We start from the raw sequence: 17944 nt of genomic DNA on the forward strand, positions 1-17944 counted from the left end.
CATAATATTATGCAGAAATATTAAGATTTAAAGATGAAGATAACAATAAGCCACAAATAAACATCTATATTGATCAGAAAAGACGGTCTAACTGAGAATACTCAGAGAAAAAGATTCGACATACAAAATTTAGGGGCAAACAGAGTTTCAATTCATTGTCATGAGAAACGTTCCATTTTACGCCACAAAAGCATCATCAAAGACCCAATAGAATGACACCTACGCTTAAGAAGGGGGAGGACTCACACAACATAACCTAAATTACATACTATCAAAATTCAGATGGGGTAATGACATCATCTATCTTCAAAATCATCTTCACAACCTGGGTAGCTAACAAAATCTGCTGCTGCTTCCCGATCAAGGTCTCGAAAACATACTGCTCACGCATGTCGTTTGTGCCAACGTCATTGCAATCTATGCCCAAGTGAGTAATGTTCTCCTGCACAAACCAAAAGGCAAGAACAGGGACTCGCTTAAGCTTTCAATTCATCAAACTTGAATTTAATCCCCCGCAAAATGCAGTAAATTCTCCTACATTGCTCACACTTTCCACACAGATTATATGAAAAACAAAGTTTAAAAATAAAGCAAATATAATGTCACATTTTTCCATAAGAAACGCCAAAAGGATTTAAACTGCACCAGTTCCCTAAAAACCCAAACCATGTTTAAAAAATTAAAAATCCAACTGCTCCTACAGCAGGTCATTACCAGCATAGTAGCAAGAAAAATGTCAAGGAAGCATATATAATTAAAAACACTAATATACTCGTAACTGTATCTGCTGTATGGCTACTAAGAAAAATCATGGACCCCTCCTTTTCTGATTTATCGGCCTATGAGCAGCATTCTCACATAAGAACTTATGCATCATAGCAATTTCATACTAACAAGCATGCACTCAGTAATCCATTAAGGGGGTGTTTGGTTCATCAAGTTGGAATGGATTGGTATGGAATCCCATACTAGAGAGGTATGAATTCTAAAACCCATACTAGTCCAAAGTTGTTTGGTTTTATTGTTGGAATGGATTCTATCCTTCATTAATTTAATGGAATGTGAATCTTATGGGGAGGGGTAGGAATGGGATTCCATGGGTATGAGGGAGAGTTAGAACCCCTAGGGTATGAAATTCCATTACAAAAAACCTCAACCAAACAAAAAACTAGATGGAATGGATTCTAACTCCATTCCTACCCATTCCAAATGATCCAACCAAACGACCCCTAAAGGAGAGTGGAAGAGTCTCATGAAAAATCATACTTTTTGTTAGGATAGTAACATGGAAGAAAAGGGAAGAAAAAGGAAGGAGAGGAAGAAGGTAAGGTAACATTTTCCTTCCAAATCTTTCCAACATTGGAAGGATTTGATTTATCAAGAGGGGAAATAAATCCTTCCATTTCCCTTCCCTTCCCTTCTACCAAATGCTATATAAACACACGGGAGATGGATCCCTTTTCTCTTCTCTTCCTTTCACTCCAATTTTCTCAGTCCAAACAAAGTATCACTGTTAGGGAAGTGAAAATTAAACACCGATATGAGGTATAACATGATGCACAGCACATTTGACAGCAGAAAGAATATCCACTTGCCAGATCATATGAATTTTTTTAAATTTCATGCATCTTTCTTACATAAGCTCATTGAATTACAAAAATGAGAGTTTAACAGTAGGAACCTTAGATGAAAAACACAGGATTTAACTCATCAGCAATTGCAGATATACTACATTGCTCTTTGAGGTAGCAATTTTGTAACTAATTGGAGATTCTTATTTTAAACAACAGATGTGCAAGACTCCCTGGTTAAGCAATTCTAAAAGAAAGGCCTTGATCCACAGTCTCTTTTTAAGCATAAAAGCAATTCATCAACTAAAACAGTAGAAGATATTAAGTGCCACACAGCCAGTTACCTTGATTTGCTGATGTTTCACAGCAGACAGTGTTTCAATAGGCTGAAGACCACTGTTTTCAGCAAGTGCCATGGGAACTGCATCAAGAGATTCAGCAAAGGCCCTGATAGCATACTGCAGATACAGGAAAAGACAGTTAAAAATAAATGAAAGTTACAAAACATTCAATATTCAAGGTAATATGTTAATACCTGCTCAACTCCTGGAAATCGATCAGCACCTGCCTCTACAGCAAGAGAACAAGCAATTTCAGCAGAACCGCCACCATACACAATAGAATTGTTGCGGATTAGGTTCCTTGCAACACAAAGTGCGTCGTGGATGCTTCTCTTTGTCTCTTCAATCATCATTTTGTTACCTGCATCATAATGTTAAATAAGCAATTAGCACACACAGCACAAATGCTAATGTTTATTTAAACAGGGCAAAAACCCAGTTAAAAGAAGTACATGCACATAAACTTACATAAGCCTATTTAGGTAAAAAAAAAAAAAAGAGATTGAAATTGTATCAGATGTGAACTAAGTAAGATTTAGAACAGAGACATGAACCTACCGCCACGGATAAATATGGTCACAGCCTTTGAATTGGCACAATGTTCAATGTACAGCATTCGATCTTTTGTGGTACCAAAAGCTTTCTCACGAACCAACCCGGCCTGAAATATCAGGACTATGTCAGGGGAATAAAAGAAAGGCCACACAGAGAACTTCAAAAAAAAAGTATTAGCCTTCACTTATAAGTCACATTATCTGGCATTGAGAAACTTGAAAAGATTTAAGCAACACAATTTCACATTTGAATAAAAGTACAAAATAGGAGTAATAAAATATAGGTCACATTATTGATTACAGAAGAATACAATACGAGATTAGATGATACACGTTTACTCAGCTGAAAAGATTTATAACACGAATCAATACTCTAGCTAAACCTCAGCTTTGTTGAGCAAGGCATGGCTAATGACACATTCAGGTAGCTTTTAGCAAATTGTCAAACACTAGGGCTACGAAACGGGCCAGTTGGATACCCCTAACTACAATCTCACTGAAAGTTATCTTTTCATCAAAATAAGAGAATTCAACCCTCTTCATAATTCATATATAATCACAATAACTCAAAAGAATATTTCAGTGAGGGACATCTAAGACCACTGCCTCAAAACACCCTTCCATGATAAGCTAAGGACTTAACAATCATTTCACGAAAGGTATTGACTGAAACCTATGTCGCTATGGCTATTGTTCCACAAAATTGAAACATTTCAACAAAAACAGGAATATATTATAATGCCAAGCTACATACTAATAAGAAATCCATAAACAAACAAAACAAGGATCACGCTTGAAGGAGTTTTTGTTTGAGGCTAACAAAGGAAATTACAAGATGATACTAGACACATCTCATTGCAGCAATCATTATGACATCAATACTTAAGCAAAACGGACACATGTTAACTTCGAAAAGAAATTAAAACATCTCAGTTAAAACTATTATTCAAGAAGCTTTAGCAAAAGGGGCATTCGTACCCGTCCCAACTTTTCAGGAGTCAATTCTTGAAATCTGGGGACAATTCTTCCTCCTGAAAATATATAGAATTTCCAAGTAAGTACAATCCAACTAAACAAAGGTCAAAACCATATTCTATAGCAAGAAAAAGACATAATCACACACCGGTGGCAATAGCAATAAGCTCCAGCTCAACACCTCCAACCCATCTGACAGCAGGCAAATTCCTATGCATCAACAAATGGTTTGCTTCATCATCGAAACCCCATTGACAGATAACCAAAGTTGCACCAACATCCTGCAACTCACAGATCCGCCAAATGAGAGATGTGTATTACAAAAGTGCACATCCTTGAAAGCATAACATACTCCTTCAGACTCTAAGCATCTCAGTCATCAAACAGAAATAGGCATAGACATGCTGCTCATGTCACAATCCACTTAACAGAGGACTTTTTTTCATCAGAACATAGAATCAAAAGACTGAACCAGAATAAGACTTAAAAAGAAACTAAACAAGCCATGATCTAAAAGAAGGAATTAGCTAAATGGATATATCTCCAGCAGACCAGTAACAGTAACCCTTACGAGCTACGACCAATCGACCATGCATACAAGCGCTTGGCTTCCTTGCACATCCCGACCCAAAAATGGGTAGGGATATAGGATGTTTAAAAAAATTTCACAAATTGTTGTAACTAGAACAGAGTATGTGCCACCATACATATTATCATTCAAAGAAACAGCAAAATTATCAAACATATATATGATGTCTCAGAACCCACCTTGCACTTTTGAACCATTTCATCAAAGTAATGTTGCTCTTGTTTGCGTAATGTCTCAAACTTCTCCACAGTGTCAATCTCAACCTTATGCTTGGTTTTTGGCTTTGGTGGCTCAAAAGGGCAAGTTAAAATTGCTATATTAGCATCTTCAATTTTTTTCGGCATTTGAGGGTGGCTCATGTCCTTGTCCACAACAATACCATAGATGAGTTCAGTATCTTCAAGTTTACCTCCCACTTTCCCCTCTACTTTAATTAGATCAAGATTAACATCCTTCCGCTCCAAGTCTGCAACAGCCAAAACCGCTTTAACCGCAATCTCAGCCAAACTGCGCTTACAGCGATTTACACTGGAAAAAAAAAAGAAATAATTTTAAGTTCCTGACAGTCAGATTCATGAAGAAAACCACAACCACATATATAAAATAACAAGTCATGGTAAGTATGACAGCCAACAGGCCCGACATATGGGCTATTGCAGTCTTGCTAGATGAATGAGCAGAACTCCCACTAGCTAAAGCCAAGGATATACTTGTAATTCTTTGGTATCAATATATGGTTCCGATAACAGAATATCCATTAGACCAGATTACCAAAGAAATTTTGGCATTTGAAAGTGCAATATAGAACTTATTCCAGAGGAGATCTCCAAGCATTTTAAAGTCATATTTGTCTCTAGGGAGCATATTGGCAGTTAACACTCAGAAAGGAGTGCTGGTTATTAACTGTCAGAGAGAAGTGCCTCCAAGGGGAAAGATGGTGGGCAGATAATTTGACAAATCCAACTTGTTAAGACATTGCAAATTAGCAATAGTCCTTTCTCTAATTGAATAATCACGTAGGCATCCAAGAGTTAAAACCTCACACCATACACCAGGATAAGAACAGCAAGAAATCTAGAAGTGACCGGCAACTTGATTTTGATAAGATCACATTGATTTGAGCATCAGCTAATAGAAACAAGTATTATTGAGGATAAAATTCACATATCTGGGCTGAGCAAGAAATAGTAGATTTGACATGAGCAATACATGGTTGATTTGACATGAACAAGAGTTTGTGTAATTGACATGAGCAAGACATAGAGGATTGAACATAACCCATAAGCACTATTACCTAAATAAATTAGCAATATATAACACTCCTCCTATTACTAAATATAGGCTGCATTTGATTTGAAGTCATTCAATAGTTAAACTCTGGGTTGTTCAACATTTTCAGAAAAAGTTAATTCAAATAAGTTTGTTACAATCAAGATAGCTGATAATAAATTAAGTTTAGAAAATACAAGTTCATCTTATTTAAATTCAAATGAATAGAACACAACCTTAGCCAAAATTGTATTACTATCCTTCACTAATAAAATTTTTATCTCAACCATGAGTGATATGAGAAATTTCAAAATATAAAATACTATATTTAAAATGTGAGCTAATGTTTATATTTTGAGACAGCAGTATTAGTATAAATATCAGGGTACTAAGGTCATAAATTTCAGGGCGCTCCAACTACTTTCTCTTTTTTTCATTTATCTCAGCAGCTAGTTCCTGACTCAGGCAATCATGCAACATCAAGATTTGCTTAATTTATGGACTCCAGTACGCTTGGCAAATGAAAATCAATCAGACTGGGAGTAAAAAGTCATAGCCACTTTAAAATACTAGAAATCATGACTCGTGAGAAGGATAAGTAAGCATACATTTTTGAAGACAAAGTAGTCATGCAAGTCTGGATCAAAGGCTCTACATCGGTTTCTCCAAATTCGAATTTATGTGCGATCTTCTCCAGATGTTCAACAGCGATCCGAGAAGCCACTTCATATCCTTCTGCTATTCTAATAGGATGGATACCACGATCTAAGAGATTTTCAGCCTGCTCCAGAAGGGCACCAGCCATGACAACTACTCCAGTAGTGCCATCACCAATTTCATAATCCTGACTGCGGGACAATTCAACCATCAACTTTGCAATTGGGTTATCAACATCCATCTGGTCCAAGATAGTAGCACCATCATTTGCTGAAAACAAGGATAGCGTAAGTGTAAGAATCGTGAATGGAAAAACAAACTTGCATAAAATGACATACCTTTACATTTCAAAAGTCTACTACAGTGATGAACAAAACTATAGTTGAATGTAGTTTTAAGATTGATTACTCTAGAGTTAATAATTGATGTACTATAATTTAATACAGTATGGACATGGACAACACTTCATCTAGAGAAAATATAACTGTCAATAAGTAGTATATTAGGATCCTTCAAATATTAGATGCTAGTCCTCTATCAAAAAAATAATCAATAATTTAATTGTCTAGCAAATAGAAAAGGCATAAACAGCCAGCCATCCAGAGATTTAAGCTTGAATAGGTTAGAATCAGAAGCTGAACAAGCTCATTGTACCCCAAACAACATATTAGAAATATACCCAGTAGATCAAAAGAAATAGTAGCTAGAGAAATGAATCCCAATGGAGAACATATGTACAAGGAAAACAGGTCAAATTGATCAATAATCTCCCCAGCTATAACCCAAACCTAGAGGTGCATTCTAAAACCCTAGCTCATCCCTGTTGCAAACCTCGAAAAGCAATACCCGTAAATCTTAAGAGTTAAAAACCCAACTTCTCCAACAAAAATGCATATGACATCATTTATATTACTAAATAAAAAATGTAATTAATTGAAAAGTTCATGGAGAAGGCCACATTCATCTTCTCATTTGCTAAAGTTAAGATCTTTCCAAACCCTAAACTATAACTAATCCTAAAAGGATCCTTCATTTAATATCTCACAGAAAAGGCAAAGCACATCAATTCTAAGCTAGTTGCAAACATCCCAATCAATTAGCTATAAGCAGGCACTAAATCAAGTGCAAATCACAAAACCCGGAACCCAAACCCTAGCACTAACATCGGAATTCAAAATTAAACCTATAATTAAAAAATCTGACCATAAAATCACCTTAAAACCCTAATTTGAAAACAATAATTGCACAAAAACATCTAGAACGAGTGAAAATCAGATTAAACAGAAAAAGTAACTGATAACAATGTCACCGTCGGGAGATTGGAGCATCTTGTCCATGCCCTTAGGACCAAGTGAAGTACGAAGAATATGAGAAACCGCTTTTCCAGCAGTTACATTAGCTTTCACAGCCTCTAATCCACTCAATCGAGCCTTCTGTTCTTGCTCCCTCAATATTATGAATCGCCGCCCCGATTCATCGAATGCCGCAAACGACATTTTCGCCTTTCGAGATGAATCGGAACAAGATGATGAAGAAGAATAACAAGCAATGAATTTTGAGAGAGAACAGAAATAGTGTGAATTGTACAAAATCCGAAAATATGAAAATGAGAGTTAGAGAAGTAGAGAGATTAGTATAGCGTTCTAACTTAAGAATAGTACGGTGTTTTATGGATCATCCGACCCATTTTTAAGCTTTTTTGTGACCTAAAACTAAAACCCAACTCAAAACTTTTTTTTTTTTTTTGAAAATAAAAAAACTATGAAGTACAAACTCAAACTTAAAACTGTTTTTTTTTTTTTTTTTTCCCCAAGAGCTTAAAAAAAAAACTAACTAGATGGAGTTCGATCTCATTTGTTCAGTGAGATGCCCGAAAACCAACTAAACTAGCGAAAACTAAACCAAAACCCTAGAAATATCTGAATCCAAATTTGAAATAAAAAATAGGAAGCAGATCAGAAATAAAAAAGCAAGCAACATGTAGAAAAGAAAAGGAAAAGGTAAGGGTAGTAACTGATAGTGATGTCGCCGTCGGGAGATTGGAGCATTTTGTCCATGCCTTTAGGGCCGAGAGAAGAGCGAAGGATGCGAGCGACGGCTTTACCGGCGGAAATGTTGGATTTCTGAGCTTCTAAACCTCTTAAACGGGTCTTAGATTCTTGCTCCCTTAGTATAATGAAGGGACGTCCGAATTCATCGAACGCCAACGCCATTGTTGATTAGTTGAGAAGGATGTGATTTACCAGAATTTGAGGAGAGAGATAAAGAGATGGAAAGTTGTGGAAGCTCCGAGAATGGGAGCGGGAGAGTGAAAAAAGAGGAGAGAGAGAGTTGGGCGGAGTTACTTAATAGCAGCGCCGCACCGCTGTAGGGATGAGTGGATGGCCGATTTGTTGGTCTACTTTGTTCTGGATCATCCCATACCCGTTTTCTCTTTTTCGGATCTTATACCCAATTTCAAACCTTTTTTTTTTTATGCTCCTAAAAAGCATGTATAAAAATACATGCATGCATGTACGAGTATCATTAAGTATGATTTTATCTACTATTTGTTTTTTTAAGGGAATTATTTTTTTAATTAATAATTTCATTAATTATTACTTATGGGTTTAAAACAATTAAATTATACTTTATTAATTTATTTATTTTTGTCATATTATACTAGTAATGAGGGGAAATAGGTTTAGAACGAAAAGTCGAAAAGGCTATGCTAAATTACAGCCATTTTATTCCCAAATTTTATTTTTATTTTTTTGTTTTGAGGAAAAAAAAATGTTCCCTTCGTTCAAGAAATTATCATATACTCTCGGGTGTATGGTACACCCAAGGGTTTTTGTTTGTTCATTTGACGATAAAATGAGCAATAATTATTGAAATGAACAAAAAAAAAATACTCTTGGGTGCACCGTGCACCCGGGTATAATATAAAACAATTTCTAGCTTCATTCATTTACTATGTAAGCTACACAAATCGCTTTCAATCCTTGAAATCAAATTAGAATGTCTAGACAATTATTTTACGTAGTAAGAAAAATACATAAGGTACACGATACTACGTATTCATGAGGCTTACTGGTTTAGGGTAAAAGGAAGTGGTACATTAGCTTTAAAAAACAAACAAAAAAAAATCATCCAATTTTCTAGAAGATCAAAGACAGTTAGGAGTCCAACCAAAGTTACAAATTCAGACTCCAGCGTTTCCAAGTGATCCTCATTAATGTCATGATAATTGATCTTCACACAAGTATTATGATTGAATTTTGCGGAAAATTTGTGAGAAACCTTTTTAAAGAACTACGTAAGTGAAATAGCACCTTTTTTTTTATAATAGTTTATTATGATAAAATACCTTATAAATTAGAATACTGTAAGTTTTATTTTAAATGACATAAGAACCTGAAGTACAACTTCATGCCAAATTGTAAACATTCCAGCAAATGCAATTAGGAATAGCCAGTAAGCCAGGTATAAACAAAACCAGCCAATCTGAGTTTCATTTGCACAAAGCTACTTAGTGCTTAAATTCACGATTCTAGTCACTAGACAGTATAAATATCAAACGTGAACTATGCACAAATTCAAGCGATTCTCAAATTCCTTCAAGGCTATAATACGCATTCTAGACAGAAAAATATGGCCTTTCTGCATTCTACAAATTAAATGTGACAGCAGGGGAGCAGGACACAAAAAAGAACACCTTAAACAGATGAGAGCGACTGGTCCTTTCATGATATGTTCTCTAAACAAGCTGCTCAAGTAAGTTCCACATTTGCAGAACACTTCATCCACAGACAAAAGACCTAATTAATCATATGGAATTTGGATGTATGCAGCATCGCACACAAAGGGAACATCAGCATACATCCCCGCGAGAGCACACCTAATACACTCCAGCACTGTGAACAAGTAACCAAATGCCACAGCTGTCCAAAAATGCATGCCAAACTTGCCCCAGTAAACTGCTTGAGGCATCCAACGGCTGACAGTACCAATAACCTGCAAAGCTATCTCGAGCAACATTCCCATCACAACATGAAACCTGAAGAAGTGGGGCCACTCTTTTCTCCTAACGATCCCGAGGTAAGCAACAAAGAAATATGCCATGAAAAACCAGGGTGGCAGCCTCCCAATGGATCGGAGGAAAGGGTATGTTAGAAACTCAAGGTCCTCAAGAAAGGGATGAAGATGATAAGCTGTTTCTGCATACATCCAGGTCTCATGCAAAGGCATCAGATAAGGAAGGCAGGCTAGGGTTCTCCACCACCATCGAGGCTTCTTCATCATCTGAGGAAAGCGGAAACTATAAGGAACATCCTTTGCTGCTCGGGGTACCATGGAGTGTCCTCTCCTTTTAGGTAAGAGAGGAATAGTGTGTGACAGCCCACCATGCTCTCCACCCAAGAGAGGAGTCGAAGAAGCTGAAAGATGAGAAGACAACGAAAAACCTGCCATTTATCGATAAATAAAGATGTCAAAATCGGAAATAACAAATGACTAAGCAGTGAGTATGATCGGTAAGCACCACAAACAACAAATTGTAAATGAAAACACGTAAATGGACCATGATTAGAACTTGTTGGATTCTTTTGCCGGGTACTAGAAACCCTCAACACATGAGATAAGATTCTCTCAGCATAACTTTGTATAGTTTTATTGCTTGTCTGAGCCACCAAATACCTTGATGATGTGTTTAGATGATGAACTTACAATCTAGAATTGTCCCAATGCCAAGCACAGCGTGAAAGGCCCATTAAATGATGGATTTGAAATTAAAATCATTACCCTGTCATTTGAAATCACAATGCCCCTCAACTGCTCTATTTTTTCTGCACAAGCCCACTTCTCAAACCTACAGCACAACCAAATGCACTCTCCCCCTTCTCTCCACTCCTAAACACCATTATCTCTCCATCCCATCTCCTCCACCCTCACTGCAGTCACCACCAAATACCCCTTCGTTTATCAAAGCTAGAACCTGATGTTCCTCTATTCACTAGACACAGTTGATGATGCAGAAGCAAGAAAAACAGAAATGTGGGCGGAAGCAGTGCAGATGAGGTTAACATGACCAAGGGAAATCATATTGTGGAAAGAGAGAATTGAAAATTTTCATTGCCTAATTAATTGTAGAATCAAAATTCTGGAAAACAAATTTCTAGTACGGACTACGGAGTATTTGAAATGAAATGTGAGTTCCCAGATGCAATCTGATGTCTGTCAAAAATTCAAAAGTATAGTTGAAAGGAAAACCAAACTTGGGAAACAAGAACAAAATTATATACCTGTAGGATGATTCAATTTCAGCGCCTCAGTTGGTCGACATAGAGCTCTGACATTGGTTAACGCAGCCTTTGCAGGTAAAGGAGCAGGTCTTGGCCGGGAAGCATTACAGGAAATAGGCTTATATGGTCTGAAATTCATACTGCATCCATTTATGATCATTCTCTGACCTAGTTCATAAGTTTAAGCACCCAAAACAGAACATTTCAAACATCAATTATGGAACTGGACACCTAGGGAAGACTGAGATGAAACATATCAGTCTGAGGATTTAAAGTGTCGTAAAATGACAAAGCTGAAGTAACATTATGAATCACAAATTAGACTGAAAAGAGCGCGCTCCTACAGAAATGCAACAATTGTCGACTATAAGGTTTAATCTACACTTCATCGAGTCTCAATTTCTAGGATCCCATACTTTGTTAACTTTTTCAATTTACACATAACAATAACAACACACCATTTCAATCATGGAAAATTGATAATGCATAAAACAAGCTGACAATTCATCGAGTCCCAACACACAAAAGAAGCTTCAACTACAAAGGCAGCATGAAATTCTTGTCTTGGAATAAAATTAGTTCCCAAGCGAGGAAGGACTTTAATCAAAAACTAATCATACGTTTCAAAAATTAGTTCGGAAACCAAATAACAGATAAAATTATCCATTGCTGATAGAACTTTCTATCAGCCCATCAGTACTCTCAAACATCTACAAGGAAAATTTACAGCATTTTGCAGGTATTCAGCTCCAATGTCAAGCAAAACTTGTTTCTTAAACCACCCAACACCAAATTTAAGCCCAAATTAAACCACCCACCTCCTTGAACTTGCACACAATCAAAATTTCCAGCTTTGCTAATTGAATTACATAAAATTAATATTAAAATTCAGAAGTTAACAGAATTACCGAATACGGAGTATAATACTAATTATTCAATATTCAAGATGACAAAAAAAAAATAATCGAATTGCAGATGGAAGGTCGAATACAGTTGCTGCAAAAAGATGAAAAGTGTGGTGATTTCGACCACATAAAAGTTCATAGACATAGAAATTACTGAAAAATAGAATTAATGAAAACCCTAATTGACATTGAAAGTAAAAAATTGAGCTGAAATTAGAGTAGAGAAAGTGAGGTCATTTACCAGTGTGAGTGAGAGAAGTGTAAAAATGGAGGTTAATGAAGGCGATGAATAGTGAAGTAGAAGAAAGAGGAAGAAGAATTTAAGCAGTAGTTAGGGTTTTGGGAAAGCAACAGCATACATGGTGATAATGGTGAGATTGGGGATAGGACTCCGACAATGAGAGAAACCTCGAACTCGAACACTTACCGTAGAGGGTTAGCCAAATTTCGGATTAATTTTTTTTTTTTTTTTTAAACCACAACATTTCGTTTAGCAATAAGTCTTGTATTATGCGGAGTATAATTACGAGTAATTTTATTGTAAGACGGTCAATTAAAAATGATATTTATAATTTTTAATGAGTTAAGTGTAAAATTAGGGTCTAATCTTTTCATTTTTTCACCTGTTGGAACCTCTCACTTTTTTTTTCAACTTTTGGGACCTCTAGTTAACTTTCTGGCCATTTAACTCATTTTTAATCCACCGGAAGAAAAGTAAGTCCCTTAATGAGCTATTTGACCCAAAAAAGTTAGTCTCCTCATTAACTTTTTCACAAAATAAGCTAATAAAGTCATCCCATTCATAAATAATCATCCGCCATATAAAAAAAAAAGTATATTCCAAATATGCCAATGAAAAAAAAAAGAAAAAAAAAGTTGTAACTAGCCGTCACTACAACAAATCTTCACTTGTGCCACAAATTATGCCACGAGAATTAAAAATTCGTGGCATAATTAATTTCATCTAGTCACGGTAAAAACGAATTTCAGAAGAAAAATTTATACCACATGAATATTTTCCCGTGGCAAACTTTATATTTGTGCAACGAATAGTGCTTTTCCCATGGCAAACTTTACATTTGTGCCACGAGTAACTCTTCTCCCATGACAAACTTTACATATGTGCCGTGAGTAGTTTTTCCCATTACTTCTTTTTCTCGTCATCCAAATTTTATTTTTCAATCTAGGGTTTTATCCTAATTAGTTACTAATTTTTTTAAAAAAAAAAAAACTTTCAAACTGATTAGATTATAATTTAGAAATATGTAGTTGTACATAGTACTCCGTATATTATACATCGTACAATTCAGTTTATTAAATTCTTCAAATTTCCAACTTCAACATTCTCCCGGTTCATATTCTCGCAACTGCAAAATCTCACAAGTCAAATGACACTTTTGGCTACGATTTTGTCGATCGGCTAAAAATTCTCACTCCATCATTGGTAAGTTTGATCTTAATTCAGTTTGTTTACATGATGAATTTGGTTGCACTTAGCGATTTGTTTGGTAGTTTTTGTTTCTTGTCCCATTTCTTTTTATTATTTTGATTGTTATTTTAAATTTTGATTTGGAATAAAAATTGTTTAATTCGTAGCAAAATCTAATGAATGTTCTTATTAAAAACTAAGATTTAAATTCGTGAAATTGCGATTGCCTGATTTTAATAGTATGCTTTCACGAATTTTATTAATTTATTTGAAGTTGTAATATGAAATTATGATGCAAAATTAACCTGCACAAGTATTTATGAGGGGACTAACATTTTAGAGGGGATAGGTATTTATTTTCTTTCTAATCATTTTTAGGGGACTAATTTTCTTTCTAATCATTTTCAGGGAAATAACTTATTTAACCCAAGGGACTAACTTATTTAACTCAAGGGACAAACTTTTTGGCCGGATTCTACCCATCACCCATGAGGTCCCAAAAGGTGAAAAAAAGGGAGGTCCCAAAAGGTGAAAAAATGAAAAGGTTAGACCCTAATTTTATACTTAACTCTGTTTTAATGAATAACTTTAACTTGTGAAAAGCGTATTTGAATTCTAATATCTAAGTACATGTTATAAAAGCTAATACTTCGTATGATTAACAGATTAATATAACACTCGTACATTATTAATAGAACGTGGAGTAAAAGCTAACAATTGTCTTGGGGCATTAAATAAGATAACCAAAAGTAAACATATTAAATTAAAATTAAAATTTATTACATCGATTGACGCGTGATTTTAGCAAGCTTTATCAAATTAAAACCACTTTAGGATACATATTAGATATCTAACACCACAGGGGCGTTCATTAGCAATATCATAAAAAAAATTATAACTTTAATATGAGTAGTATATTTTTAATTGCTTTAGGAAAAGGAGGGGTCGTGTTGGGTGGTAAAAGGGAGAGCGTTCGGCGAGAGAGTGGGAGGGTCTGGGTTGGGGTTGTCGGTGAAGGGGGGGGGGCTATTGACGGGGAGGGGGAGTTTGTTGATGGGGCGGGGATCTTGTTGGGTGGGGTTTATTTTATTTTTTTTAAATTAAACTAAAACATGTTTTTTTTTTTAAAAAAAAAGAATTTTAAAAAAGCTTCCAGTCACATAGCGACACATGTCATAATTAAACTACTAAACATGTTATCAACCGGTTACATACATTCTATTTTGAGCAAACGTAGTCAAAGGTTAACTTATCTTGTAATAATCAAAATGTCGTTTTATTTTTGAAAAATCTACCAAATATCAAGCTCTTTTTGACAATTTTCTCCTAACATTACCCATACATAAACATTTGCAATTCTAAGCTATATAGATTGTAGAAAATCGAAGATGAATTTACTTGTAAACTTGTACTTCATATAATGCTAATAAGGAACAAACATAAAGTATTATATTATGCATAGCCCTAAAGATCAACAGTAGTACACCTGTTGTACCATGCAATTCGGCAATAACCTTCACAATAATGTTACAAAATTATTTACACCAAGCCAACTTAAAAATAGAACAACGAAAAACCAACTAATGTGACCCCGGCAATGGTAGACACCTCAAGCTTGGATGCACCATTCTTCTTAGTAGGTGATGATCCGTCCGTAGAGGGGTCAGTTGGAGTGTCCGGAAACATCCCAGCCGGGACAGGCCCACCAACGGGGCCTGCCTCGGCAAATCCACCCGAAGGAGAGCCAACATCGCCACCTTCATTACCAATATCTTCACTCGGGCTAGGGGCAGTAGTTGTTTTGGGGATAATAGCTGCCTCGGCGAAGGCTAGTCCTAATAGAGCGAAAAATACTAAAGCAGCAACTTTCTTAGCCATTTTTCCTAAGACAAAGTTTACAAATGAATGCTCCAAGGTCTAAGATGAACCAAAGATATGATGTGCAAGATGTAAGAAGATAATGTGGGATTGATACAGTTAAAAGAAAAAAGTGGTTAGAATTGTTTTATAAGGTATATGGAGTTGCGTAGTTATAGGATAACCACGTATAGAATTGGTCATTTGTTAATGCAAATTTAGTGACTCTGATTCATAGGAATAGGAATTACTTTATCCAAAAGCCTATAAATACCATCACTATATATAGATTATGCTAAAATTAACATAATTTATTTTTCAAGGATTTAAGTTTAACTAAAAGCGTTTTTCTTTATTATAAAAAATAAAAAATAAATAAAAAATAAAAGTGTTTTCTTTGACATGTCACTATGTCAGTTATCATTTTAATGAAATCAAAATAACCATAAATTTTAGACAGCTCAATAACTATAACTAAAATAGAAACCGTTGATATCATCCTACACCAAAGCTGTATAAGTGTCACTTTTTTATGACATTTTTTCCCGCCTTTATGCATTAATGACATCATCATATTTATTTTATTTTTTAATTTTAAGCTAAGCTATATCCTTAAATTGCTTTGAAAATTGGATTATAAATAATGACTACAACTATTAAAAAAAAATCAAATACAAAGTAGATACTTCTACAGACTATTGTACAATTGTACAAATTTGCTAATCACAGGAAATCGCCTTTTTTTTTGTTTCCTAAATAAATAGAAAAAATTAATTGTCCTCAATATAGCTAAAGATTATATATTCATCATTACATATTTTGATAAAATCGTGCATTACACGGGACTAACCTAGTTAATATACGAAGTATTAACCTAGCAAACAAAGAATAAAGGAAAATGGAGGAAAAAGTGATTTTACATTTTCATGAAATTTTGGAAAAATGAAAATTAATAAGGAATTATTTTTTACTTTTACCACAAAAAAAATCAAGAAATTGTTTTCTACGACCAAAACTTTAAAAAGTTTTATTTTACCACCAAATAAAATTCTATAAAAAGTTCAATATCTTCTTCGGTTGAAGAATCGGTTTTTAAACTTCAAATTCAATCCTATCTGAATTTCTCATAAATCCAATTTGAATTATAATTCGATTATTTGGATCTAATCCGAAAATCCGAATTAAAATATATTGCTAATTTTTAGGGCCTTGAGTAATTATAAAAATAAAATTGCAATTAGAAAAATTTTAGTGTTAAAAACATATTTGTATATGATTAATACAAGTATTGAACCATTCAAAAAAAAAAAAACAAGTATTTAAAGCATAGTTTTACATAAATGATACTTCGTATTAGTTATCTATTAACATAATTTTACATGATTAATTCAAGGAAAATTTGTCAAAAATAATACAAATTTTGAGCAGTCCATTAAAAACAAGTCAAACTTTTAATTATTTATCAATAATGCAAACTTTGAGGGAATCCGCTTTAAACAAGTTAGAACCGGTTAGTTACCTGGTGAACAGATTATATGGGACACGTGGCATTGTTTTATTGGGTTGTCAATTTAATTATTCTTTTTTTAAAAAAAAATTCAATGTTTTAAATTTTTAAAAATACAAATAATATTTTTTTTAATTATTATAAAAAAAAAAAAAAAAAAAAAAAAAAAAAAAAAAAAAAAACCCACCCACCAGTCACCAGCCATTCCGCTTTTTTTTTTACGTCTGACCTCTTTCCCGCCAACGTTCCCTCCCTCCCCCCACCGGTTGCGAAGAGCTCCTACTTCAATTCCACTCCCTAGTCCCTCCCTTTCCCGCAACCCCGTTTTGCAACCCCAACACTGTTTCGCAAACCTCACTCTAAACCCTTCTTGCTAAACTAGATTCAGAATGGGTTGCGGGTTTTGGGTGAAATTTGTTGAACAGTGAGGGGGCTTTGCAAGTTGACCAAGATCAAGGATAGGTGGGTTGGTCCTTTGCTGCTAGGAGTAATCGTTGGTTTGAGTATGGGCGAAGCCGCGGGGATGTGGGTTGAAGTGGGAGGAGAAGCAGTGGTTGCGGGTGTCGTGTTAGGGTGAAGGTGGAGATGGTGGTAGGCTGGTAGCAATTGGATGAGGGTGAAGGGAAAAGAAAAGAGAGGATGGAGTTGTTTGGATGGGATTGCCGGCGGAGAGGGCTAGGTGTCGGCCATTCACCGGGGTAAGGTGCTATTACTAGCGGAGATGAGATATTTTTTTTAAAAAAAAAATTATTTTAATTTTGTTACAAATTAACCATAATTAAAGTATTAATTTGGAGTTAATTTTCATAAAAAAAAGGAGTTAATTAAACTGTTTTACAAGTTTATAAGAAAAAAATAAATAAAGAATAACCGGCCAAATAAGTTATAGGTAAAATAACTTGTTTAAAGTGAATATTTTAGTTAATTAAGTTATTTGGATCCAAATAAGGTCAATTGGATCCGATTCAAAACGCAATTTTTTTTTTTAAAAAAATAATTCAATACGAA

At 34.9% G+C, this 17944-nt stretch overlaps 3 protein-coding genes across 6 annotated transcripts; all 3 read right to left on the reverse strand.

The window, feature by feature from the left end:
- Positions 1-46: 46 nt before the first annotated feature.
- On the reverse strand, positions 47-8331 carry LOC110712570 (T-complex protein 1 subunit epsilon). 2 transcript variants are annotated; one of them, XM_021891036.1, is made up of 9 exons: positions 7971-8331; positions 5908-6226; positions 4210-4558; positions 3590-3722; positions 3445-3497; positions 2471-2573; positions 2107-2273; positions 1916-2029; positions 47-442 (listed from the first exon to the last, which is right to left on the reverse strand). In XM_021891036.1, exons 1-9 carry the CDS (start codon positions 8167-8169, stop codon positions 272-274), a joined length of 1608 nt encoding a protein of 535 aa, XP_021746728.1. In that variant the 5' UTR covers positions 8170-8331; the 3' UTR covers positions 47-271. The 2 variants fall into 2 exon arrangements, with proteins under 2 accessions (XP_021746728.1, XP_021746727.1); XM_021891035.1 differs by lacking the exon at positions 7971-8331 and adding an exon at positions 7251-7648.
- A 978-nt stretch (positions 8332-9309) lies between these two features.
- On the reverse strand, positions 9310-12618 carry LOC110712369 (protein TIC 20-I, chloroplastic-like). Of its 3 annotated transcripts, none has more exons than XM_021890824.1 (3): positions 12385-12618; positions 11239-11401; positions 9310-10401 (listed from the first exon to the last, which is right to left on the reverse strand). In XM_021890824.1, the coding sequence occupies exons 2-3, from the start codon at positions 11396-11398 to the stop codon at positions 9761-9763; spliced, it is 801 nt and encodes a 266-aa protein (XP_021746516.1). In that variant the 5' UTR covers positions 11399-11401; positions 12385-12618; the 3' UTR covers positions 9310-9760. The 3 variants fall into 3 exon arrangements, with proteins under 3 accessions (XP_021746516.1, XP_021746514.1, XP_021746515.1); XM_021890822.1 differs by having other exon boundaries at positions 11239-11406; XM_021890823.1 differs by having other exon boundaries at positions 11239-11479.
- A 2508-nt stretch (positions 12619-15126) lies between these two features.
- Positions 15127-15450, reverse strand: LOC110712487 (anther-specific protein BCP1-like). The gene has a single exon (XM_021890952.1). The coding sequence runs from the start codon at positions 15448-15450 to the stop codon at positions 15127-15129; it is 324 nt and encodes a 107-aa protein (XP_021746644.1).
- Positions 15451-17944: the final 2494 nt, after the last annotated feature.

Source organism: Chenopodium quinoa, unplaced genomic scaffold, assembly GCF_001683475.1.
Source record: "Chenopodium quinoa cultivar QQ74 unplaced genomic scaffold, ASM168347v1, whole genome shotgun sequence".
NCBI classification, from domain to species: Eukaryota; Viridiplantae; Streptophyta; class Magnoliopsida; order Caryophyllales; family Amaranthaceae; genus Chenopodium; species Chenopodium quinoa.

Bases quoted from the DNA above. Each gene is read 5' to 3' on its own strand.
- LOC110712487 (XM_021890952.1), bottom strand. From the start codon at position 15,450: ATGGCTAAGAAAGTTGCTGCTTTAGTATTTTTCGCTCTATTAGGACTA.
- LOC110712570 (XM_021891035.1), bottom strand. From the start codon at position 7,452: ATGTCGTTTGCGGCATTCGATGAATCGGGGCGGCGATTCATAATATTG. The intron at 6,227-7,250 runs GTTACTTTTTCT...CCTTGTTTTCAG, and splicing joins CGACGGTGACATTGTTATCA to CAAATGATGGTGCTACTATC. The intron at 2,574-3,444 runs GTACGAATGCCC...CTGATATTTCAG, and splicing joins CTCCTGAAAAGTTGGGACGG to GCCGGGTTGGTTCGTGAGAA.
- LOC110712369 (XM_021890824.1), bottom strand. From the start codon at position 11,398: ATGATCATAAATGGATGCAGTATGAATTTCAGACCATATAAGCCTATT. The intron at 10,402-11,238 runs GTATATAATTTT...GATAAATGGCAG, and splicing joins GAAATTGAATCATCCTACAG to GTTTTTCGTTGTCTTCTCAT.